General features: G+C 35.2%; 1 protein-coding gene across 2 annotated transcripts in view; it reads left to right on the top strand.

The window, feature by feature from the left end:
- Positions 1–27597, top strand: part of LOC148837810 (tyrosine-protein kinase JAK2-like) — a 97673-nt gene that overhangs the window by 25932 nt on the left and 44144 nt on the right. Inside the window, exons 2-3 of one of the 2 annotated variants that reach the window (XM_088911521.1) lie at positions 3699–3772; positions 24302–24533. In XM_088911521.1, the coding sequence (XP_088767647.1) occupies positions 24326–24533 (208 nt within the window). In that variant the 5' untranslated portion in view covers positions 3699–3772; positions 24302–24325. The remainder of the gene's footprint in view (positions 1–3698; positions 3773–24301; positions 24534–27597) is intronic. The other variant, XM_088911520.1, reaches the window with a different exon arrangement.

The following is a 27597-nucleotide window of genomic DNA, read 5'->3' as shown; positions in this document are numbered from 1 at the left end:
CAGTGCTGTTTAGAAAGTGTGTGCAGGATCAAACTTCAGGATGTGGTAACTACTGTAGCTGCCTGCTATCCTGCTGGGGCCCATACATTTTTGTATCATGTTTTCCAGTGAATCTCTTCTACATTTTGGGTATGTAATCTCACTTTCGGTACGTGGTTTTGAAAACTTTGTAACATTACTCTTAAATGCCCTATAAGGCACAACTATTCTTAATAAAATTTCTAGTTTGGTGATATTTAATGTCTCTGTATGAAGATGACATATTTTTTAGTATTTTGTAATGTATATAGCTGGAGTTCATGACAAATAACAATAATTATGATATTAACACCAATAATGCTATTGGTGTAATATGCCTAGGATTAGTAGTTTTCTATCTTGATCACAGGTAAAAGAAGACATTACTTCAATAATTGCCTGAATAAGGTGAAACTGGCAATTGAGTATGCATTGAATATCAGATGTTGCTAGTCTCAGCCAGACATTCAGCAGTTGATAACAAGGGATCCTTTGTGATTTTGTGAAGTACAAACTTGGTAAACACAAAAAGCATGAGAGTAAAAGCCTTTCATAGATGTACAATGCTGGCCTTGTCTGTTTTTTAGTGATATTTGAGAGATTAAAAACACAACAAACAATAACATTGTTGCAGTGCCGCCTAGTATTTCTAAAATATACAGTGTCATTTTGTGCACATAGGTATGGTAAGTAATGTTATAATTGAGTAAAGGCCATTCCCATCCTGATCATTTAGTTTTTAGACTAAAAGTCTTTTTAGTATTTATCTTAGTTTACTTCTTATAGACATTTGTCCCTTTAAGGGTTCTGGACTTGTAACTGGAACGTTGTGGGTTCAATTCTGGATAGGGTGCTGCAGCTGTATCTTTGAGTAAAATACATCACTTTCATTGGTTCAGTACAATGTCCTGCTGGATAAGTGAGGACAAATTTGCTTTGATAAAACCATTAGCCAAAAACAAAATTGCACAGCATACACTTTAACCACATGTCTTTGGGGTTAGATCCAGATCTCCACAATCTTTCTCTGTAACAAAGCGTCACCTCTGTTGTTTTTGAATACTTTTAAACTTAAATTCTTCTTGTCCCAGTATTCTTGTATTGCTACTGATGTGCACACATTACCTTGGATTTCTACAGCATTGAGTTTGAGGTGCTCTAACAAAAGCTTATTGAAAGACCAAATATCATGTAATATACTCTAAAGTTATTGTTTTACTATAGTTACTTGTACAAAGACGTCTAGTAAATTAGCAAGACAAGATCTAGCTCTTCTAAATCCATGCTGACTACTTTCTAGACCATGGATGGAATGTCTGATCCTGGAGAGCTGTTGTGTCTGGGGATATTCTTTCCAAAGCAGTTGTTAACATCCCAAATCTGAATTGGAAAGATAGGATTAATCATCCAAAACCTTTGATATTGATTTAAAATGATAAAAGTTAAAGCTAATGTTGTCACTGGGAGTTGAAACAGGAGAGTTCACCTCTCAAGTTTTCAGACATTCTCACTATTAAGAGTATTCAATTCTAAGCACTGCTGTGGTTTTTTTACCATTAGCAATTAGATAATTGCAATGACTGGTTCGGAGAATCTGGGTGGCTTGGAATGATATCTGTCCCTTATATCGTATATCAGGTCAAAGACTCACAAATATGCTATTGGACTAAATTGAATTAATGGATTAAATTGTTTTTAGTGTTTCAGAATGACGTATTTGCTGGATTGGCTCTCACACACCCTATAATAGATCTCAAAGTGCTAGAGGTACCACTTTGTAATTTGTATTTTTTTGCAAATACATTTTTAAAAGATTGTGTTTGTACTGTGTATACACACTGTGTTCTAAAAGCATAAGATCTTCATAGATTTTAGACAAAACTGTGCCAAAATCCTGTTAATTTCAAATAGAATGACCTGCTAAGATCCTGGGAAATTATTGTCGGTGAATGCAGTAATCCAAGAAAACTATTAAGCAGAACTAGTAATGATCTCACAAAAAATATCATATAAAATGTGAATGTCCAATTACAATCACTCTCATGAATAAGTGTAGTTTGCATAATGAAGTTATCTAGAGATGTTTTGGATACAGCTTTTGGAGGCTGGGATCTTATTGTACACTTTTCTTAACTTAATTTGTTTAGTATCAAACTACAGTTTGGCCCATTTTGATCAACAACTGTAATCTTTAGAAACAAAAGCTTCAGTTAACTTGGAATTTGAAAATTCAGTTAACTGTTACAGTGTTCTGTCATCTCTGGAATGTATGACTAAAAAAAATCCTGGTTGTTTTCTGTCATTATTATGTCAATGGTTATGCTTTTAAAAGTCATTATACATTTATGTTTGAAAAAAATTGAGGTGTTCTCTCTCATTTTAGAAACTGTAGTTTAGACTAAAATATTTTATTTATTTCTAATATATTTATTTGAGCACTAACAGTTAATTTTTACAGGAGTACTTAATCTGCGGAACTGCATTGTCAGATCAAGAAGAGTGGCATAACAACATCATTGTATTGTAGATTTTGTTTAGCCGAAATGGAATCTGATAACCATATTTGCATGACAAATACTAGCATTTTTACTACATGCAGGTAGCTGTCAGAGAAACTGGTTCAGTTGAGAGGGTAATTTTGTTAAGAGTTCCATGATTTTTTATTCAGTCCTTTCCGACTTAACAGTGCCTTTCTGCATTTGAGGTTTGTAAATGTCCTGTGTGGGAAGCAGCATTCTCCAAAAGCATCCGCCCATCACTTCAGTTTCAGATTACATCTGTCTGCATCTACTGTCACTTTCCCGTAGGCTTAACGACATTACTTTCAGTAAGTGAGGGAAGACTGCAGATGTGCCAACACGTTCTTTACATTTTACTATTAAGGTATTACCACTTTGTTTTAGTACATCAAATTTATCAATCTCATTTATCCATTTGTTTAAGCACTTTGGGATGCTGTGGCAAGGTTCAGATTACAATGTAATCACTTACTGACAACAGGTGTCTGTAGAAAGTGCTGTTGGGTTAAAAGTGCTACCCACTAAAGAGATCTATTTTTTTAAAAGTCATAGTCTAAGGAAAAATGAAAAATAGAAGTTAAAAATGGAATTTGCAATGCTTGAAGTTAACAAGCCCATATCCATTACTGATATTTATTTCTTTACAAAATGAAAAGTGAACTTCCTTTTTTCAAGAAATTGTTGAGCTCAGAGTAGTGCAGAAAACATAAGCAGCAGTGTTTACATAAATATCTGAGAAAAATGAGTATGAGAATTAGCTTGAGTTTGTCATCTGTATGCACATCATGACTGAAATGGCAGAACGTTTTATGTGGTTGAGGAGCTCTCAAGGATTAAATTCACTTGCTCATATTGTAGGTTGAGCCCTATCATATATATAGGGCACAGGGGTTACATGTTACATGCAACACACAGGATATTGCACAGAGCTGTCGCTTCTTGAGAGCTGCTTGCTTTCTTGTAGAAGCTATGGAGCTTTGTTCTTTTTCTCCTCATACACGTTCAAGAGTCCTTTATGTTAATGAGCAGTTGGAAGTTTCAGATTGAGATGGTATTAACCTAATTCACAGTTGCCTGATAATTTCATGTCAAATGTGAATGAAAGTTTCTAATTGGCATGTAGTATGCATTCTTCCTTAAAAGTGCATTTTGTCTCAACAGAAGGACTGTACAGACTGTGGGGTTGCATTGTTGGTCCTAGCAAAGTACTGGACTGTGCATGGAACATCTCACTAGTAAGACCTTAACTTACTCAGCATTCTTCATTTTTTCTTTTTTGTAAAATCACATTTATGGGGTAAACAAGTTTTATGTTTGTTGTATAACAGCTAGTTCCTAACATTTTGAGGAAACTGAATAAAACCAAAAGGTTTTGAAATTAATATTAATAATTAATAAAACCTGGTAAGTGATAACCCTGCGAACAGCAGGAAAACAGGACAGGCCTAGCAAATGCTACATAGTACCAAAGCACTTGTGGTACACATAGTTGGTATTGGACTTTGTGACATTACTCCATTATCCCAGTAAATGACCTGATTCACTGTGTGGGTAGAGTTGGGAAAATTTATCTAGTAACTCATTAATATGATTTTTCTTAATTTAAAACTTCTGTACTTTTTTGGTACATATAGGCAAATACAGAATTATACAGGTATACTGGTTTGGGTACTGTACCCGTCTTGGATAAGCACCTGGGCTACAAGCAAATACTATTGATAACAAACTCCAAGTTTAAAGTTATAAACAACACCCCATTACTTTAATTTTTTTGTGAGAAGGTGCCCACCTTCATGGTTAATGTTGTAGTCTTTTCTGCAACATTTATTTCTAAATTTTTTTTTGCAAAACAAACTTGTATGAACTTGTATGTGCTTCTAGGCCAGCCTTTCAGTAAGCAATTTTATGTTTTTAACATGATTAATGGATGTTTAATACAGAGGTTTGTTCAGTATTAATCTTTTTAATTCAGTTAAGAGATTAATCAAAATCAATAATGGAAATAGTGTCAGATTATTTAAATCAGTGACATTTACTTCTGCTCCTGGAGGGCTACTGTCCATCTGGTATTATAGGTAACTTCTAATCAATAATTAAAGACTGGGGAACCATGGTAATATAGACTGAATGACCGATTCAAAACCAGATAGTTTTAAGAGTCATTGAGAGTCCAGGTTGGACTGAAACCAGACAGCATGCTGATGGTACAGCACCAGGAGTGAATATTGTTGATTTAAATATTTGGCCAAGAATCTTCTTTAGTCGTAATAGTGGTACTGATGTCCCTGAATTGCAGTTCCTGTTAATCAGCTCTCAAAGAATTTGGATAAAGTGTGTTTTCGCACACCAGTTGGGAAAAGCTGGATAAATTAATGTTCAGTTGTCACTGAATCTGTACAGCACATTGGTCTGGAATCTCTTTTAAAGGGAATAACAAGACTTAAGTCCTCTTTTTTTGTGAAAATCTGTGACTTGATGCTTCTTGGAACATGGAGAAATGTTAGCTATTTAATTTGGAAATGGCATCCTTAAAAATAGTAACCTATTCTTAAATCTGATTAGTGAACTATTGGAACACTTCTTATTAAACTCCCCAAAAGAGTACTATCACCTGAATATTAGTGTTATAATCTGAACAATAACCTTCTTCACAAATGCATTTTATTTTGTACTTTATTTTAGAATACATGCTTTTCCTCTGTATTCAAGGAGTTGACTTTTTGGTTTTAAATCTTTAAGATTTGCAAGCAAAAGGTTTTAGTTAAACACAAACTTTTGATATTGTGTTGTTGTACAGTACATCCCGTGTGTGTATAGTGTACAGAGTAATGGAGTATTTGAGAAAAATGTAGCTCAGAGAACAAAATGAACCATAACAAAATCAGTTTTCAGCTGTGCTTTAAAGGCTGTTATTCTAGATTTTCCTGCTTAGAGAAATGGAAAAATACATAGAAACATGGCAGGATTTTTGACTGTATTAGGAATCTGTGTTTGCAAGCTCATTATGGTTGCTCATCCGGATTTATGGCAATGCACTTGATCATATATATACTGTAGTTTGATACTGCATTTCCAACCTTCAGATATGTTACCATGTTTACAATTATTGTGATTCCATCTTCTCTTTCTTAATTCAACTTTTCATATTGAGAGCAAGATTAAATTTAAAAATAAAAAAGAATTTTGTGGCAAAAAACAAACCAAGCTTCAAACAAAATACGATTGATGCATTTTTTATTTTTCCTTTTTCCAGCATGCAGCCATCTGTAGTTAATGTGAGGTGGTGAATAATAATTAATTATTAATAATTCATAATAATTGTGTGATGGAAAGAGATTTTGCTACCTGTAAATTAGCTTCCATGTTAGGGCACAGTTTGGTCAAACGTCAAACATAATTTCATTATGTGGCAGTGATGAAGGTACAAATGCTTGCTTGGGATGGAGGTGTTGCTTTCTGTCAATGATTTGGTACCTGGTGTAGTTAGATTCTGCAGTAAAATATTTTTGATGGATTTTTTATTGGTGAGGGATTTTTTTTCTGTTGATCAACACAAAACATTTTAGAATTTTTTGTGAAAACAAAACAAAAACAAAAGTGAAAACAAAATTTTAAAGATGCTCCTAAATTTATTATATACTATAAGTATAAATTATATAATAGATTGCATATGATCAATTATCAAAAATAATTGATTGCACAAGTATTCAGCTCCATAGGTATGACACACCTAAACAGGCTCTGGTGCAACCAGTTGACTTCAGAAGTCACATAATTAGTTGAATGGAGTCCTTGAATGAAGACCTGTGTGCAGATATGGGGTTTTACAGTTCAGGAAGACAGCAATTACCCAGGTGCTTCATAAATCTGAGCTTCATGGAAGAGTAGCAAAAATGAGTTGAAAAATACTCACTTCAAATCTTAACTACAGTTTGCCAGAAGGCATGTGGAAAACTCTGAGAAGTGGAGGAGGTTTTTATGAAGTTCGGACCATATGCTAAGCGTTAGGTTTGGCACAAGTACAACAAGCACAAATCTTGCTATGGGGAGGCTTTACTGCATCAGGGCCTAGTGAAGGTATATATAATATGTCAAATAAAGATAAAATGTCAAACTTATTGCATTTGGTTAGTTTGATTTGTGAATTGTTTCACAAGTTTCACTTTATCATTTAAACACCTGTTTATTTTTGAGACACTATTTCAGATGTCAATAACTTTGTGAGGAAAATACACAGATATTTCAAACCATTCCTAGCGATTTTGGAATTTATTTCAACATTTAGATCATCATACCTCTGTGAACAGGTATTTTCACTTATTAAATCTGTTCTTTGTCCCTCCTGTAGTTGGTTTATAACTGAACACTCAGAGACTTTTATGTTGCTTATAGTTTCAAGCAATGAAAACAAGGGCAATGATCACTCTAAATGGTAAGATGTGCACATTAATTTATTATTTTTAGATATTGTCATATTTTAATATTAATCAAAATGTAAGTGGGGTTATTATTGACGTTAAAAATGTATTAATGGCTTGCAGATCCTTAATTGCAACATTTCCAGTGGACCCCATACTGAAATAGAAACCCAGTCATGTTTTATAGGCTTTCCTGGGACCAGGTGCATTAGGGGTACAGATCTCACACAGATAACCGTGGTAAAACAAAAGACCCACTGATGCCAAAGAAAGGCGTAGAGAGACTGCCATCATTGAGCAATGGTTTTAGAAACTGTGAGTCCAGCTTGTCAAACCCTTTTCTGCTTCATAGATCAAGAGAGAATCTGTTATTCACTGAAAGCACAATAGGAAAATCATGGAGAATTCTGGTCTACAATGCTAGATGAAGTACAGGACCCCTTATCTCATAGCCCAGCCAAATTTGGCCATTCCCTAACTGTATGCAAAAATGCAGCTTATACAGTGTTTGTTTGGCAAATCTGTGTTGCAAGAAAAGGAAGGAAATGGCCTAGTGACATATTTGTATAAACAATGTGTTCGACCAATTCCCTTTTGTCATTTCAGCTTTGATGAGTTACATAAGATCTATACAAAGTGAAATAAGGCACAATGAAATTGGCATGTTTTGTTAATGATCTACATATTTGCTGTGTCTATTGCTGTGTGTACAGTGGCAAATCAACCTCTTTTGTGATTCAGGACATGTAATATGTCTGTTTTGCAAGGCTACAGCTGCATCTTACATTTTCTGTCTTCGTAGTTGAAACCAAGTAAACATGTGGTAAAAGTAATAATAAAATTAATGAAGAGATCAGTTGGTTATAAGCTGATCATGAGCTGACCACAATTGCAGGTCAAATGCAGGCGTCTTCAATACAGCAAGCTCATTAGTGAGCTGTAAACATGGCATTGTCTATGGTCTGTTTTTTCACAAAGAGCTTTTAGGTTTTGGATTCAATTTCACCACCTCATGATTTCACATTCTAGAAGTGTATCTTATCTACATCTTAGACAAAGTCGTATGACAAACTGAGTTATTTTGCCTATATTCTCATTGCCAACATCCTGAGAAAATGTCCAGCTTAACGAAAAAAACAATTTCTATTTATACATTAAAATTGTTTGTATAATTAGAGTTATGGTACTGTAGTTTGTATATGTGTATTATTTTGTATTCAGAATACAAATGCCTTTAAAACAAGGACAAAAAAATTCTATGTTGTGTACAGATGTAAACTGAGCCTTAAATTTCTCTGTCCAAGCTACCTGAGTGGAAGCTAAAAGGGATTTTTATGATACATTCAAAGTGCAAAGTATCAAAGTATGGAGGAGAAACGTACAGTATTATTTTATTTTGGGCTTTGTAAGGTTTCTTTTAGGCTTGTGATTTTAAAATGACTACAGCTGTAGTGGGAGTGGGAGATGGAAAATACTGTACATATCTTTGACACACTTAATAAGTCCACCAGTGCCTAGTACCACATTAGAAAGCACTGATTGGGATATGATCAATAATAGCACCTAGTTTGGCACTAAGATCCTTCAGTGCAAAGTTTGGAGAAATGCCTGTGACAGTTTTGTACTTCTATTATTGTGCAAGTAAGTTGGTTCTTGTTCTGTAACGTAATTGGTAAGCTATGTTTTTGCCCTTTGTTATGAGTTTAAATATTTGGCATTAATACTGAACACCATGCCAGCGTCATAACCAAATTGCAATATAGCCACATCATCATTGCCTTCCAGTGAGAAACCCTTACGAAAAACAAACAAGCGCTTTATTTAGAAAAAAGGGCATGATATCTTATGTGAATGGCTTTACAGTCTTTTCATGTAAGGTTGTTTACAAAGAAGCTTTCTGAAGTTTCTGCTTTAAGAAGTTTTTATGTATTTCTTGCTTTTTGGAATTTTGGGGGTTTTGCAAAGTTGCCTTGGGATAAGAGATAATTATATGAAATATTGTTGTCAATGATAATGAGACCTTTATTATTATATGGCAACTAGAAAAATGAATGAAGGCTATGCACAAAACTATGTCAAAAGAATTCAGATTGTTTTTTTAGCAAATTTAAATAATGTATATGTACTGCATTTCCTTATTTTGGACTTTAGGCAGTTGTGAAAACTCACTTTTGCTTGGATTCCCAATCCAGGTCCTTTTGACCACATTGTCTTTTTGTATTTTGTTTGAGCTAAAAGTGAGCTCTTGATTATACGAAAGTTATCCAATATTTTACTAATCAGATTTCTTTTAAATATTTTGGAGATTTTACATAGAAATGTAGATTTTCCTATGAAGGGAAGCAATTTAAAGGTATCATTAAATTATTAGTCAAGTTAAGTAGTAAATGTCCATTGGCACTGAAAATGAGGTTTTGGAAAGACCTGCTCTTAGTCTTCTTCAGTCATTGTGTTGAACAAAACTGAGTACTGTTGGTTTAATCATTGTCTAACAGCAAAGCACGGACAGTGTGCACATTTAGACATTATTTACAAAATAGTTTTGTTTTGCATATTTACATTTTGCGTTTCTTTAAAAATGTTCTGTACCAGCTCTGAAATTTTCAACATTGGTTTGTAAATCTCCCTATGATCAGCCAATGTATAAAGCCATAGAGAATCTGTATTAAACCATACAGATAAGCGAGATGCTGTGCCTCTGTATTGCACAACATCGTGCTTTAGGAGTCATTTCTGCAAAATCATATCTTTCTACCACAGGAGATTTACACAGCTCAATGCTGTGCAATATATGAGTCAAGCACAACCGTACTATGCAGAGAAGACATTGATTCCCAGTCCTCCAGCACGCCTAACATGGTTTGTGTTATGACACAACATATACAGTATACAGAGAAAGCTGATGGACAGTCATGTAACCGGCAATAATTTGGTTTTATGTTGGCATGAATACAGCATTTATTATTTATTCCTCTGCTGAAGTGCTTTCTTCACTAAAACTCAGAAAGATTTTTTATTTTGCTTTATTTTAAAAGACAGTACCTACAGTTCCATAACCTTGAAACTTGGTGTTTCAACTGAGGTGTTCAAATTTATGTTTTCTGTCATTCTGGGATTACTGGATACAGATGATTTTGCATGGTTTATTAATGGAACCAAGTGTACTGTGTCAGTGTTACAATTGCAGCTGCAACAGACAATATCTGTAGGTCAGCAAAACTTTTTCTTGTGTATAAGCCAATCAATAAGACTGCAACAGAACTGTAATTCACGCATCTTTCCAAAAATGGACTGCATGAAAACAAAATGCAGAAAAGGAGTTACTGTCCATTATCAATTACCATCCATTCTATTCTGTCAAGTACATGTCTCTCAACTATTTCAAAACTGTCAGCTGACCAGGACTTTTTATACATTATGTAATCTTCATAATTCAGATTTGAATACTTTACTCTTTGACTCTCCTGGTAAAATACAGTGTTTTTTCTATTGCTGAAGAAACTTGATGGATTAGAGCTGTGGACATTTGGTGGATGATAGACATTCAGTAGTTAAGTTCAAGCCATGTTCTTGCAAACGTCTAGTATGAATGGCTGCGACTTATGCTATTGACTCTTTTAGCTTACAACAAGATTAACTGTTGTTGCTACATCTGTGAAACGCAGTAGCAAACATTTTATGCTTTCAGACTTTCACCACCTTCTTTACTTTGTTGGTAAAGACTTTCCTTTGATCCAAACACACACACAACCTAAGGAAATTGGGGAAAAAAATATTACATTAATAGGCCTTTATAAAATTCACCTTAGGAGTACTAAATATTTAGGTAGGCTGACCTAAAGAGGCATGTCCTCTTTTTGAGACCTAAAATATCAGTCCGACCAGGATTTATAAAATTCCCAAAACTGGCCGGGATTGTGTTTTGCTCTTCACTCAGACTGTGTAAACAAACATAGACCTACATATTTTCGTTCATTCCATGCATTACTGGTAGATGTTTTGAAGTTACACGCACCATATGCAGCATACCTTGAAAAAGGTTTTTGTGTGCGTGGCTGTTTTTATGGCCATGACAAATAACAATGTTTAACTTTTTTCATTATATTTCAAAATGTTTAGTTAAAAGTGATCATTTTTGCAACCAATGAGGACTTCTCCTAAGTTATGTTGTCTTCATTTTTTCCTCAGATGTTAAGACTTTTGTTTTAAGTTAAAAATAGGGCTATATTTTCATTTTTTCCTTGCTTGCCATTATGGAGAAATATTAAGAGAAATAGCGACCCTGTAACTGTTTAAAAGTTTACCAAGAAGTTTAATAAAAAGTAGAGAGTTTAAATTGATGTTTTGATTAGAAAAAGTAATGAAGATTAATTACTTTGGAGGCATATGTCGAGTGTCAATTATCCCTCACACACCAAGTGGTGGTCACCCTAATTTAGGTCTACTTTTCATACAGTGGCTATAGAAAATCACCACTCCCTTTCAAAATTTGTACCTTTTGTTGTATGACACTTTGAAAATATAACAAATTAAATTCCATTTTTATTTGCACACAGTTAAATACACATTAGCCAAGTGAAAATAAAATTAAAAAACATTCTGAAAATTAATTTACAACAGTAAAATACCTTATTTGGATAAGTGAACCTTTAAGTATCCCATGGAGCACAGTCAAGACCATCATTAAGAAGTGGAAGGTGTATGGCATCACCCAGACCTTGCCTAGATCAGGTTGTCTCTCCCAACTGGATGAGCAATTGAGAAGGAGACTGGTCAGAGGCCGATGGCAACTTTGAACATGCTACAGGGCTTTATGGCAAAGACTGGTCATCGTGTGCATGTGACAACAGTATCACAAAGCGCTCCACAAATCTGGACTGTATGGGAGGGTGGCAAGAAAGAAACACTCCTTATGTTTTGCTACAAAGCACCTTAAAGATGTGGCAAAAGGTGCTGTGGTCAGATGAGACCACAATCGAACTTTTTGGCCGGAATGCAAAACGGTACATCTGGCGAAAACCCAGTACATCTTACCATCAAAAGAACACCATTCCTACAGTAAAGCACGGTGGTGGCAGCATCCTGTCGTGGAGGTGTTTCTCTTCAGCTGGGACTGGGGCACTTGTCAGGACAGAAGGGAAGATGGATGGTGCAAAATACAGACAAATTCTTGAAGAAAACCTGCAGCCCTAAGCCAGGAAGTTGAAAATGGGAGGATGGTTTACCTTTCAACATGACAATGACCCAAAGCACACCGCCAAAGCAACCGTATAGTGATTGAAGGACAGGAAGGTGAATGCCCATGAGTGGCCTAGTCAGAGCCCTGACCTAAGTCCCATCGAAAATCTTTGGAATAACTTGAAGAGGGCAGTCTATCAACAGTCACCATGCAGTTTGACTGAGCTTGAACAATTCTGTAAGAAGGAATGGGCAAATATTCCTCCCTCTAGGTGTGCAAAGTTGGAAGAGATGTATCCAAACAGACTCAAGGCTGTAATTCAAGCAAAAGGTGCTTCTACCATTAACTTAGGTGGGTGTTCTCTTATGCAACCTAGTTATTCTATTTTTTTATTTTTATTTTCAGAAATTTTTCACTTGGATGTTGCAAGATACAATTTGTAAATAAAACTGGATAAATTTTGATTTTATTTGTCTTCTTTTTGGGCTTTAGGGCAACAAAAAGTGAACATTTTGAAAACGGGTGGTGACTTTCTATACCAACTGTATCTTATGCTTCACTGTCAGAAACAGGATGGGATACTGCAGGCAGATATCCTAGGACAGAGCAATCTACCGCACACAGGACCTGTCCTCGGAGCCTAAAGTGTACATGTAGTAGGTCTGAGTGATGTAGCAGACAACTCTATATGTGCTCAGCAGAATGGCAGTGATCTGAGACATACCCATTCTGTGATTCTGAATCAGCACATCTAAGTTCTGCATTTAAAGTGAATAGCCTTACTGTTGGTTTTACTTTTGGGTATAGTCAGCATGTGATTTTTAAATGGTGATCCTATGTAAAATTCCCTGAATTTCATAGAAGAAGGATTTTTGTCATTCATCTAGAGAACAAGTATTATAATTTAACCTTTTATCACAATGAGGTGATAATTTTGGTCCTTGCAGAAAGATACTGAATGTGTTAGCATTAGAACTGTTAACTGTCTGGTAGAAGATATGATCCAAGGATCTCATCCATCCAGGCTATTCTATAGGTTTCGTTGCAATTATGTGGTCAGTTCTGCTAGTCTAATCATTAAAAGGACAGTTGTGAGAAAAGAGTCCCTGTTGAATTTAAAGCCATGCAGCTTTATCTGTCTTTTATCTGTCTGGTTTATGTGAGACTTGATTCAGGGCTATGGAATTGGGAAGGGAGCTAAATAAGGCATTTATTTCAAGAGCAGTAGATGCTGTAGGCAACTTATTCTGGAAAACGTTTATACATCTATTGCTCCAGTGCAAAGAAAATGTTATATACAATATATAGTTACTAACAGAACTAACATTCTTCTGTCACTTTGTTCAAAACTTTAATTTAGTTTTGAATATTTTATGGATGGTGGTGATATTTTAATCTTATATGCTAATACATTCAGCATTTAACCAACCTGTACCATAAAACTAACCAGCATGTAGGTGTATGAATACTACCACTAATAATATAGTTAGCTTGATAATCTTAATATTTAGTATTTAGGAAACATTGCCTTATTTATTGTAACTTTATTGTAACTTCTCCATGTAATGTAGAAAAATAAAAGTTTCATTATAGTTACTGTAGCATCTTATTTATGATGTGTCATTGTGAAGTTGCCTGGAGGGTTTTGTATTGGAAACAGGAATTGCAGACTAATTTTTAGGTGGTGTCCAGTCATTGCAGAGATTTAATTTAATTTGTCACATTTAAATCAGATGACTGTCTGGGAGAAGCTGTAAGAATATTAATAAGCCAGAACAGAACCAGATTCAGAATTACAGAAGCATCTCATTTGCTTTTCCGTTGATGCAATTTAATTTGATTTGCAAGTACACGTTTTATCAAATACTCAGAACTTATTTTTAAGTTAAACTTCTGTCAAGCAACAAATCATGCTTTCTGTTTTCTACACAGTTCAAGTTTGTTTTGTATATTTTTTTGTTTTGGGAACCAAAATAATGATGCCTGAGAAATACATGCATACATGGTCAGCATGGCAAGGAAGTGCATATGTCCTCTCAGGTAGTGATGCGCCAGTAATACATGGCCACATACATTGAAACACATTGCATTAAAAATGCTTCTTGCTTTTATCAAAAACAAATGAAATTACTGGTACTGGTAGTCCCAGGAAAAAATATCGTAATGGATACAAAGCCAATGAGGTAAATAATGACTGCAAAGTGTTGCAGAGAAAGGTACAATTCTAAGAACTTTATAAGAAATGTTACAGTATGCTTCAGTAGTGGCACATACTGTCGATACATGGTACTCTTCAGTGCAAACATTAGAAGGCCAGAAAGTAAAACACACATTCACATTTCTGCACTAAAAACTGCAAATTTCAAGTTTATATTTATACTATGTAACATTTCTGTGTTACATAACTATATATAAAATACTAAAAATACAATGTAAAAGCTTTAAAGGGTTTGATTTCTTTTACATTTTTGCATTTTACTTAACAATATACAGATGACATGCATTAGCCTATCTCTGGATCTGGATAGATCTAGATAAAATTGTAACCAGACTTAAAATTGTCAGGCTTTTTTTCTGCAGGTCTCTCTCTGCATTGACAGCAATGACAAGTGCGGAGAGATGCATTTCACATGTCTGAGTCTGAATACATGTCTTTGTCTCAGTGCTTTTGTGAACAGCAGTTGTAATGAGGGGAACACCCATTTCTGATGACTATGTACCCATATCCACTATGACTTAAATAACAGTGTAGCTAATCTTCTCAAATGTAATAACCCATCACATGCTTGTAAGATAGAACAAATATTTCTTATTCACATCCAATCAGTGATGTTGTCTGTGTATCAGAACCCTGTTTAATTTGCATTTAAACAGAGACATAACCTGTTTCTTTGCACATAAACCTGATGTGTTACAAGGACTATTTTATGCATTTAGTTATAAAGCACATTTGTGATTAATACCATTTTCAGAAATCTGTAACTAAACTGTCCACCTAAACAGAACTAGAAACCTTGTTAAAAATAGAAAATAAAAAGGAGGTACAGTTGACCTTTTTTACAAAATATATTTTGTGCTGTGAATAAACATTCATAAAAATATTAAAATATGTTTCTTATTCATTTATATTGTGATATATGTAGGTCATGTGTCTGTGTACAGAATTACCCCTATTTTACATTTCCGAATTTTTTTAAAATTACTAACCTCAGAAACTTCCTGCATAAGATGATTTTTTTTTCAGAATGTGTGGGCCTGCATTAAGGTGTAATTATTGAAGTAGTTAGCAATAACTTTGAAAAAAATGAAGAACTACAGAGACAGCTCCTACACAGAGAGTTCTTCACATAAAGTTTTATAATCAGTTTTTGGGCAGTTATCTTCAGTAGGTTGTAATTTGCATAATCCCTGTATCTGTTATTTTGGGGGGATTTTTTGTGCTTTTGAACGGAAAGATCTGTAAAGTGGGTTTTATAAAGTGAAAAAATACTGTTCCACATCAGAACACCGCACGGAGGCCCTTACATGAGAAGAGAAAAGTATGCCGTCACCTCGTAGAGAACAGTGGAAGGCCAGATGAGTAGGTAGGAAGGATGTCACGGCGGAGCTGTAAAACCACAGATGTGCCTTGAAATGGCAGCAGGAGTGTTGTGCACCATCAGAACTCGTCATCTGTCTGGTTTCCTGGGAAAAAATGAAGTTGGCTTTGGGGCCTTGAACACGAGGAGTCAAGACCATGAGAGAGATTCTTCTCTCTTTGCAGCTATTTTACTCTTTCATGTGTATCACCACAGGATATACCAATGAAATATTTGAATTCTTCTACTTCTGATTTTTTTAGGTTGGGTTTGTGTTTTGTTTAAGCAAATGTGCATAAATCATGCTTTATTTTCTTATAGATATATGTCTGGATAATAGTACCTTATACACCAACTGTCCTTGTTTGTGTCTGTAAGCTGCAAAAATGTGGAAGAAACATCAGCTTCTGATCTGATTTTTCTCCAAAGTATTGCTGTTTATGTCCCTTGAACGGGTTTTGCCATTTTTTTAAATATTGTCGAAGGTCTCTTAAAAAAGCCTTCTAAGGAAGAGAAGCCACAAACACTTTGAGAAGGCTGTTTGAGGGTTCAGAACAGGTAGAAAACTATTGAGGTGTTGCATAGCTGTAACATGTTGATGACCCAAAGCAAGTGCTTGGCATTCTTGGAACAGAAGTGTATTGAAACTGTGCTTACAAGCAGCTATAGCAGAAGTTAAAATCACATATTAGTGTGAGAATGTTACTCTTCAGTGAGCGTTGGTCAGTGTACTAAAGATATTTATTGCTTTTTGAAAACAGTGGTCTGCTCTTGGAGTATTTTAGGTGCTGTGTATGTCTTGAAGGCAATTAAGACAGCTGAAACTCCCGATTCCTGTAATTTGGTGTAGTGCCAAGAAAAAGTTTTGGAACCTACTATGTCCGTCCATATTCCATATATTTTAAACCAAAAAGTAATTAGATATCCATGAAAGTCTTAATAAATGATGAAGACAACCAAAATGTAACACGCAGGCTTTTTTTTGGATTATTTAATTAACAGAGCAGTCCAACAGTAAGTATTCTTATGTGAATATGTCTGTGACCACTTAGATTCAGTAACTAGCGGCTCCTCCTTTCGGCAGCAATGACTTCAACTAGATATGTCCTATAACAGTTTATGAGTCTCTCATATAAACTTTTATTAATTTTGGCCCCTTCTTCCTTACTAAACTGCTTCAATCTGGTGTCATTTGAGGGTTTCCTTGCATGAAGAGCTTGCTTTTTTTGGGCAGAGCAACCCCAGACCATGATACCCACATTACCATGCTTGGCAGCTGGGATGAAGTGCTTTTATGGGAAGTTAGTGGGTTTTTTTTGCCAAATGTGTTGATATTATACAGTGACAAGAAAACATTTCAGAAAACCTACTGGAATGTTTTCAGGACAGGTGGAAATGTTTTGTGTTGTAAAAACTGTGTTTGTGTATCATAAAGCTAATGATTTTATCTTACTAGTTTTCAAGAAATTTCAGAATAGAAACCAGTCCACCTTGACAGCTGACCTCTATTTAAATATTTTCGCCTTTCCTAAAAGCATGGATTCATTTGTTTTTTAAACTAATACTAAACAGTATTTAGTTGTGATCTGTAGCCTTTCTTGAAAAATATCTTTGGGCTTTAATCATATTTGTCACATTGAATATTAATAGAACACAAAAAATGAAAAACAAAATAGCTACATTGTAAATATGAGTAAACTTTAAGTAGTTTGAAAAGAAGTCATTATTCTTATTCAAAGATTGCTTTTAGTTCTTGCTGATGGTGAGCCAACATTTTTCTCATGTGCAAATCCATGATGTATTGCTGTAAAGTAGAGGTAATATCTTTTACTTTAGTCCATTTTACAGTATTTTAATAGAATATTCCATGTGATTATTTTTGTTACCTTTTTTACTTATGTGAATATGCAATAACAAATATAAATGCAGCACTGTATGAAACAAATGAAAATGTATGCTCAATTACAATATTGAGAGCAAGGCTTAATTGTATTTATCATTTGTAGGTTTACCTAGAGCTGTGAAGTTTATTTTCACTGTTTCAAACAGGTTTTCCACTTCCAAACTCATATTTCACTTCTTAGTGACTACTGTTGAACTATTATGCAAATATCATTATAGTTATTTGCATATCAAGTATATTTACATCTGGCAATCTTTTCTCATATCTGTCAGGCTGCCTTATCTCAGGAAAAATTCTATATGGAAAATATCTATTTTTTAGTATTCATTAATCATCACACCAACACAAATATTGTGCTTCTTCCATGTTCACAGCTTGTTTTTTCACATAATCTAGTATTAGATGTGTTAAAAACATTTCTATTGCCAGATTTTTCCAATTGACTTGGTCTTTTTGTCTAGGCAGTATACCGTTAGTGTTAACCACAATTGCCTATTAGGATGGACCTATTTAAAACTTGTTGTGTCATTTTGTGGCTTTTGTTTTCCATACAGTAAAACCTGAATATTTTCAAGTTCTACATTTGCAATTACTCCTATATATGCAAAATGTTAGTGACCACTGTTTCTGAATTTGTGGAGTGTATTTGTAGCCTGTGTAGTTGGAGAGTAAATGTGGGCACCCATTTATGCATCTTCAATTTGTGGATGTGCTTCAGCCAACCAGTATCTGTCTCTGTAGTAAAGGCATGATTTGGTTAACAAAGAGTTAACATTTTTTATGTAGAGCTGCATCATAGGTTATGTTTAGTTATCTAGTTTCTTTCAGGAAAGCATTAGAAGTGTGTTGTGTATAGAGCTGTTATCATAGAAATGTCTGTATGTGAGTGTTGTTGTGAAATAAAATAAATGTTAAATAATAAAAAAACACTGGTAGAAAAGAATAACTAGTGAGGTTGTCCCACATTCGGAAATTCAGCATTCCTATAGATTTCAAGGTACCTAAACCTCACAAATACTGAGGTTTTAAAAGAATGTGAAGGTATACAAGAATAACTTCTGCTGGTTAAAGTAAGGCTGCAGAGAATCAAAACTGATTTAAATCAACCCATTATTTCCTGCTGATTGTTTAATTGATTTTAAATGGTCAAGATCCAGTAATCATGTAAAATGTACTAAATTACCTCTCACTGGTTGAGTTTTTCTTTAATGATGTCTGCCTTCTTTAAAATCAATGAAGTGTCAGGTTAATGGGAACAACAAATATCCTGGGGATATATAGGGTTACAGCTTTAGATGTATATTGAAAATAGCTTTAAGTTAATTCACTAGACCATCTTAAATATGAATGCGTTGATTTAACCATGAAGAGGAATCATTGACTACATACTGTATTTTGTTATTGCTGTTTATTATAACTTATTTATTACTTATTGACAATAACTGGGATCGGCAGTGCTTCACTGTTGAAGAAAGACAGTCTGTCTGCCTAGCTCTTCAGCTGTGGCCAGTTGCATTTATCTTGTTGCAATAAAGTTCAAAGGGTATCGATCACATGAAGTTTGAGGCAATAACTAAAGCCAAGTCTTGTGATTGTACTGCTGAAAAAAAATATGCCTGACATGCTAAACTTTACAGTAACTGAAAATATTCTGGAGGTGAGATGAAAACCTCTGTGTTATACTGTTGCGAGGCAAAGGGGTCTTGGAAAGGCAACTGAAAAGAATTACAGTTTTTGCATTGTATTTTTTTCTGAATGGCAATGTGTTAATGCACGTTAAGAACAGCAGTTTTTATTTTATTGGCAAAGCAGTAAAACATGCATCTTCTTATAGCAAATATATAATATTGCTATCAGATTCCCTAATATTATTGGATTTTTTTCAGAAATCTGTGATTTACTTTGGGATTCAAATGGAAAGAATGTATAACCAGTTAATCTATTAAAACTTCAAAGGGGGGAATCTATTATTTTTTTTAATGATTGCTCATGACTGGAATACTAGTTTGCTTACTTTGTGTGAGTCCTGGCTATAAACTGTAAGATTTATGAATGACCTTTACTGTATTTAATGCTTGTCATGGAGACAGACAAAGGAAGACTTATGTAAAACAATTATCTAATGATACTGAGTATTCAAAGTTGATAATGTGTAACTGCACACTATTAATAGTTTCATAGACAACATGACCCCATTAAAAACTATCAGGGTTATTCAAAAGTGGAGATACAGTAAGAAAATCTTAATATTCTCCCTTGTTCAGTTTATCCCACAAAAAGTACATTTACATAGGTTTATAATATTTAGTATACATTTCAGAACTTAAAAAAATAGAAACTGTCTAGTTTGAACTAGAATGATAGAATAACAAAAATATTTGTTGCATTTTCTTACTGGGGAAAAGGCTTTTTAATCTAAATTTTTAAACATTGCATACTTCATATTTTGTTTTGACCTGATTGTATAATTTAATGGTTTTCACATAAATAAGTATGTACTGCCTTAATTAAGAAGTACACACCTCCTTTTTGTTTGTTTAGAATAAAGCTTGTACTGTAGCATAAGGATAATAAGAGTGAAGGATTGTCATGAACTCAAGTTCAAGTTGAAGTTTATTGTCATTATACTCATACACAGGTATATGGTATAACGAAATGCTATTTAGCTAGCTCTCAGACAGTAAGCAGTACAAAAAAAAACAATACATGTCGAATCTGCATTCGACATCCCTGTTTTATGGGTCCTCATTGTACAGAATCCATCAGGATGCATTTCTTCAATTTCTATGGTTCTGCATCTAGTATAAGTGTTAAACTGATCCAAATTCAATTTATTCCTAATTTATTATCCATGTATCTTCTAACCACTTCTTCCAATTCAGGGTTGTGGAGGAGCTAGAGCCTTTCCTGGCTTGCAAAGGGTGCAAGGCAGGGCACACCCTGAACGAGACACCAGTCCATCGCAGGGCAGACAGACACAAGCACACACTTGCGCCAGGGCCATTTTTCTCGGAAGCCACAGTTTTTAAACTGTGCGAGGGAACCAGAGCACCTGGAGGAAACCCTTGCAAACACGGGGAGAACGTACAAACTCTTTGTAGATAGCAGCCCATGTCTGGAATGGAATTCAGGGCCCCGGTGCTGCAAGGCTGGAATGCTAACCACTGAACTGCTCTCATTATTTGGTTGATTGTTTAAAGAGATGAGAGATGGGAGTCCCTGTACACCTTCAAGGCATGAGATCTGCCAGTAGGGATGCTGTGGATTTCGCAAGTTGCTCTGCACACATAGCTCCACTCAAATAAGCAAGAGCTTTTAGAGTAATATTTAAAAGAAACAATAAAAAGGATATAATCATATGTAATGTTTAGTCAGTATCTATTACATAAATTACTTCCCCATCCCCCAGTGCACTTCAGTGTAGTCTAAAGGATAGTAGAGCTTTTGTATTGATAGACACTAACATGTTGTGGTCTCCCTCAGTGAACAGTGGTATTTTGTACCAAAAGGCCATAAAAATATTTCACAACATTCCTATATATGGAAACAGGCAGGATTCTGTCCTGCAGCACATCTTCAACTACCTAATGGTCTCTGTGCAGTTTTGTTTTACTGTTCACAATCATAGGTTGATGTTAATGTATAGATGATGTTAAAGACTTTGTCTTTCGTAATGTTCCTTCTGGACAAGACCAAAGTTTATTTAAATTGCTCATATTGCAATTAAATGCGCACTGTACATTTGGGGCACACAATGGTCATCTAAATGAAAGAGGCTTTATTTTTATTAATAGACATGTTATTTGGAAGGTTATAAATCTGAAACGTAGGTCACATACTGTACTGTATATGTTGTATATTTCTTCAGCCCTGACTGTTCACCTCTTTTATTTAGACCACCATTGCTCCAGAGCACTAGCTCAGATATTAAAAGCAACAGTTAACGCTGAGCTTGTGGGGGCTGTTAAGATATCAGAAGGAGTCAGAATGGTCTTTCCATGTTAACTCAACCAGAGGTTCCAGAGTACCAGTCTAATGAAGCTTTGATGGAATAGAATAGAATGGCTGAGTCAAAGCTTGTGGAAATGCATTTTTGAAGATGGCTGTAATGAAGAAGTGAGAGATCATCAGTAATGCTGCACCACTTACATATAAGGATTTCTTTCTTTTTATGGTTTTATTGTACGCATTTAAATCTAAATATATCCATCCATCCATCCATTTTTAACCACTTTATTCAATATAAGGTTGGTTTATAGGAAAAACTGTCCAATTAACATACAAATAGGTCTTTGGACTGTGGAAGGAAACCCACACACAGGAAGAAGATATAAACTCCACGAAGATAGCACCCAAGGTCCGGAATTGAACCCAGGGGCCCAGTGCTGCGCGGAAGTAATGCTAACCACTGTGCCACCCTATACATATATATGAGTATGTATTGATAGTTATGTGCATCTATAGCTTTACCAATATCTAGGAGGTTGGGTCAGCAAATGGAATCTCTCATTGAGAGAAGGGGAAAGGTGTGAACCAAGTTTCAGGAAAATTTTAGTTTCTGATGTCTTTCTGCTGTAGGAGTTAAGAAACGCTCCATTGGGAATGCAGACGGAGAGAACAGTGCGATCATGGCTGTCTCAGGTGAAATGAGAGAGGGTTTGGAGAGATCTTTAATCTTCACAGCCCTAACATGTTCTTTGAAGTGGTTTCCAAGTCTCCTTCCTGTTTCCCCAATGTAGATGGCTGGGCATTTACTGCAGGCGATACAGTAAATTAGGTTGCTGAAGGTACAAGATGTCATCTGAGTGATCCAGAATTGTCCTGAGGGGCCTTGAATGAGTTTGATGTTAGATATGTAATTGCATGTGATACAGCGAGCTCTGCTACAGGGGAAAGTGCCTGGTGTGGATGACTGCTAAGGGCGGTCAAGGGAGCAGTGAACAAGAAGGTTACTGAGATCAGGTGATCGACGATATGAGATAATAGGGTGGTCATATCTTTTGTGTAGTTACTAAACCCATGTTTCCTTTAACTTTGTAATTACTCTGGAGAGGGGTGATTTGGTGTTGTGGAAACTGTCCCCCCAGCCACAAACTGTGGCCATGAGTCAGTAAATCACCTGATCTTATGTGCACATTAGTGTGGTTGGTCAGTGTTGAGTGTGCGAAACCCATCTGGGCTGTGATGTACAAGTGTTCCCCTTTCAGAGAAGCCTGCTCAGCCACTAAAACCAGTTTGTCTCACAGGTGTCTGGTATCGCGTATATGGAATTTGTTCCATGGGTTTACATGTAATAGACATATTGGTCTATAATTAATTGGTTCTGTTTTATCCTTTTTATGGATAGCTGCAAAAATGAGCAATTCTCCAGTCCATTAGTACTTCCCCTGGCCACTATTAAAATAGTTGTGTTCGTGACTTTTAATTGTTTTTCTTGTTCTTTCATTGAGTACAACTGATAAGGCATCAAGCCCTGGAGATTTGTCTTGTGTACTTGTAGTACTTGAAAGAGTTCTGCATTTTCTGTGCTATGCTGTTTAATAAAGAACTTCTTCTGCTGCCTGAAGCAAGTTGTTGACTTTTTCCTTAATGTACATCTGAGTCAAATACTTAAGTACAGTACTTTAGTTCTGCCATTTACCTTTTTATCATCTAGAGGTATACTGTCATTGTCTTAGATACATTGTACTTCATTCTTAATTGTTCTTTTCCTGTTTTAGTACAGAAAAACTTTTTTACACTTTTTTTACACATATTATGCAATATTCTGTTCTATCTCTTTTTAGGTCTTTCTAATAACATATTTAATCTGTACTTACAACTCATTGTATTCATTTCTCTGTTGTTTTTAATTTGTTTAAAGTGCTTTTATTTTCCCTTATTTTTCCTAATTGATTTGTGAACCATTTGGGATACTTTTTTTAGCTTTTGAATTGTTAACTCTCGGGATAAATTTGTTCTGTGCTTCAAGCAGAATTCTTTTAAATCTTTTTTTTAACTCCCTGTACAACTTCCTTTTGGGCTTTCTTACTTTCTTTGTCTCCTTCCACTCTAGTTTAGCATTCTTGTTCTAGATTTTTTTGTGGATACTTGCACCAGTACATCTGACTGCCCATCCCACTGAGATGTAATCCAGCACATCTAGACAAATGGCCTTTGCCACGGAAAGGTTTTCCAGTTCTGTCCTCATCCATTAGTTGTTTTGTCAAATTAACCTTCTAGTTTTTACAGCTTTGCCCGATGCTGGAAGGAATCCTGAGGAGGTAGTCATGTTCTTCAGTTTCTTCCCTAGTTGTCTGAATTTGCTGGATGGTTAAAGTACTGTTTATACCAGTGTCATTTTTTCCCACGTGGACAACTGGGTTGTTTCCTGCCCTACAAAGGAGCCTGTCAACTCTATGAACAATATCAGTCACCTTAGCCTCACCTTTGTCTCATTGTCTCTTCTATAAATTGCAGTTGTTCCAGAGGATTTAGTCTTCAAAATCCACCACTTTATGCTGATAGTAGTTGTAGTCAAGGTGTGTTTGGAATTTCTGGTCGCAGTGGAGGTGTCATGGCCTTGAGCTCCCACATCTAGTTGCAGGTCTTTCTCTAACGAGATTAAAGTGGGTTATAACACATTGAAGGCCTTTAGCATAATAGTGCTAAAAATATTTGACCAGCCACGTCTGTTTATGTTTCAGGTGAATGTGATCGTCTAGAGACCTATGGCCTGTATGATCGACATGGAGATGTTCACATGCCCCACACCTCACCAAAATGGTGATGTCCACAGGAGCCCCCATGTCCCAAAGCAGTCCATGCTGAAGGTCTATCTCTACCACAACCAGGATGGGACAGATGGGAAGACTCTGGGCTACATTCCAGGAGAGTATGTGGCGGAGGAGATATGTATCGATGCAGCAAAAGCATGTGGTGAGTAAAAAAAAAAGATAGAACAGTAGATAATGATAACAAAAAAAAACCCAAAGAGAAAAGGGGCAATTGAAATGAGCATATCCGTTTGTGTGTTTTTTTCTTTAAAAAAAGATCCTTAGATTTCAGGAAGACACATTTCATGACATTTGTGTCATGCATTTAATTTGCCATTTTAACTGAGCAGCTCACACAAAGTCAGTATTGCTTTTTGAAAACATATTTGAGGATTGTAACTATTAAACAGTTAATATACTTGTACCTGGCTAGACTGTAGTATGGCAGTTGCATTTTTTAAATGCATTACTTTAATAATGTATGAACACTTTTTAATTGGGCTCATGACAGCATAATTTATCAATTCTAAAAAGGTAGTCTAAACACCTTTGCAGATGAAAATTTAATGTTGTGCACAGCACATACAGTGGATATAGAAACTCTACACATCCTGATAACAAGTTCTCCTAATTCCAATTTTTAAAATGCATAGCATGCAAACATGTTTTTTATGAATATTCTAATATTATTCTATATTAGTGAATATATTTGAAAATGTAAAATTACGTACTATTAAAAAAATACTTTTAATTAGCAAAATACAAAATTATGTTCCAGTTGATTTTTTTTAATGACTAAAGATGACATTTTTAAATGAAGAAAAATTGCTCTGAATAAAATTAAAGAGGCGTGCTTTATTTAGGAATATATAATAGGTTCAGGATACTTTTTCATGTTTTAACTTTTAATTGGAAAGTGGTTATCCCCAGCAGAATGCCTCTGTATTACTGGTAATCTGGTAATCATATTTGTAGAATATGTGTTTTGGCTAAATATCTGTTTTTATACACTAGTTTCAGTTGCTTTAGCATTTTTTTAATGTATTATGATAAGAGTTACTTTCTGGTGCAGCAATAATAACATTTTTCACATAATAGGGTTTAATTTCATACAAGAATATGTTATGTAAAATAAGGTTTTTTACCTACTGAAAGTAGTCTGTTGTGAGACAAGTTACCTCATGGATGATTTGTTGTTGGTGGTAGTAAGTCTGCTCAGTATGAGAGGAGAAATTACAAGCTAAGATATCTCCTATATATCCTTGGCTAAGGCTGAGAAGGTACCAATTGTGGGATTATGACTCAATGCCTGTAAACCAGAAGTAAGGCTAGAAAGTGTACTTTAGAGTACTCATCCTACCCTGTCCTGTAAAGACATTGTTTTCACTATGCTTGGTGATAATTGATTTGCCATTGACCTAATTTTGGGCTAAAGAGTCATTATAGGAGTTATTAGGATTACCTAATTAAGAGTGTTGCATGCTGGTATAAAAAATATCCTTGATGAAGTTACCTTTAAAAACACTTAGGTGTTCATGCTGATTTAATTTAATCTTCTAGAACAGGATTTCTCAACCTGTTTGATGCCAGAGACTAGACTGGCCGTTGCTCTGCGACAGTTTAGGAAGCCTTAAAGTGGTCCAGGCTATGTTCATCTGTTTTAAAATAAATTTGTTTAACAGCTGTTTTGCTAATTTAGCATGGATAACAACAAGAAAGCTAGCCATTGGCCTGTGTATTATGGCTTCCACAAAGGGGTGAGAAGGTTCTTAAAACTACAGAATACATAGGTTCTTTTACTGTTTTTACTCAATGCTGTATAATGGGATACTGGTTTGGAAAGGATTTTCTGGAGGGGAGTATGCCATCTTCTGGTCCAACGACACCAGCAAAAGCAAAGGCTTTATAAAGGAATATAGAACAACATGTTTTCCTCACTGTGACTTGCTATGGATCAATACACTGATTTAATGGTAATGGTTAAATGGTAAGGACAGACACTGAGAACAGAAGGCACCAAAGGGTTCTGGGAGTATGGAACAGGGTGAAAAGCCATTATTTTGAAGCCAGTGCTTCAGAATAATCTTTTAAGAACTGCTGAATGAGATCCTTGAATCAATTAACTGATAACTGCCATAGGACCTAGATGGCCTGAATGGTCACGTCTTGTGTGGAACTGTTCATATAATCTTACAAGAGTCTTACACATCCAAACATCTTATATTACAGAAAGAGTAACATGGTTACCTCCATGCTGTGCACATACAACAAATAAGGAAGTAAAACTTCACTACACTTGACTACACTTGACCATATATCAGTACAGGGCCATTCTCACTTGAATTAGAGAGGTAGAACAAAAGAAATGAGAAAGGAAGAAAAGAGCACCACAACACTTTTCAGCTATCAAAAAATTGTTGTCTGATGAGTCCCCAAGTTAAATAAATTGGTACAGTTGGAGACAAACTTACAGTTGTGTCCTAATGCTTAATCCTTCACATACAGAACCATTCACTTATGAGGAGATGTTATCAAGGTGCTCTCAATAACTGGGGGAAGATGTTCACTGCAGCAACTGAATGAAACAGCTGTTAGAAATGACTTGCAAAGTGGTTAATACAATAAACATTGTCACATGTTTTGTAAACATAAATGCTTAATTTCCTGAATTTGAGCTCAGTGACTGGTCTGCTTTTGACATGTGGGATTCTACTAAAAATAGTCAAAAATAACTGTTGTAGTCTGAAAATTCTTTAAGCTTGTATTAACATTTTGTACATTGTAATTATCTGGTTGAGTTTAAACGTAACTCTATGGTCATTTTTCCTGTGGAATTGCACAATAAGCCATGCAGAAGCTTTTCATCAGTGACCTTCTGACCAATCAGTGATGAATTCCAGGACTACAATGCAACTTTTACAGAGTTAGAGAGTTCACCAATGTATTTGTATCCTAGATCTGCTACAGGGGACTTGTAGCAATACAAGATAATCTTTCTGTGAGCTGAATACAAGATAAATGAGGTTTCTAAGAAAACATTGTTGAATTCATTGAATTTAGTTTTTCCTTTCCACGTTATGTAATGTGGAAAAATAAGTGGCGTTATGGAAAAGACTTAACCTTAAAAGACTTACAAGTACACCAGCCCATATGGAACTAAGGATCTATTACTAAATGGATGTGCACACAAACACTTGGTTTATTATCTGCCAAATATGGATTACATT

Source organism: Atractosteus spatula, chromosome 3 (assembly GCF_055471065.1).
Source record: "Atractosteus spatula isolate fAtrSpa1 chromosome 3, fAtrSpa1.hap1, whole genome shotgun sequence".
Lineage (NCBI taxonomy): Eukaryota > Metazoa > Chordata > Actinopteri > Semionotiformes > Lepisosteidae > Atractosteus > Atractosteus spatula.
This window is presented reverse-complemented; position numbering and strand designations above follow the sequence as displayed.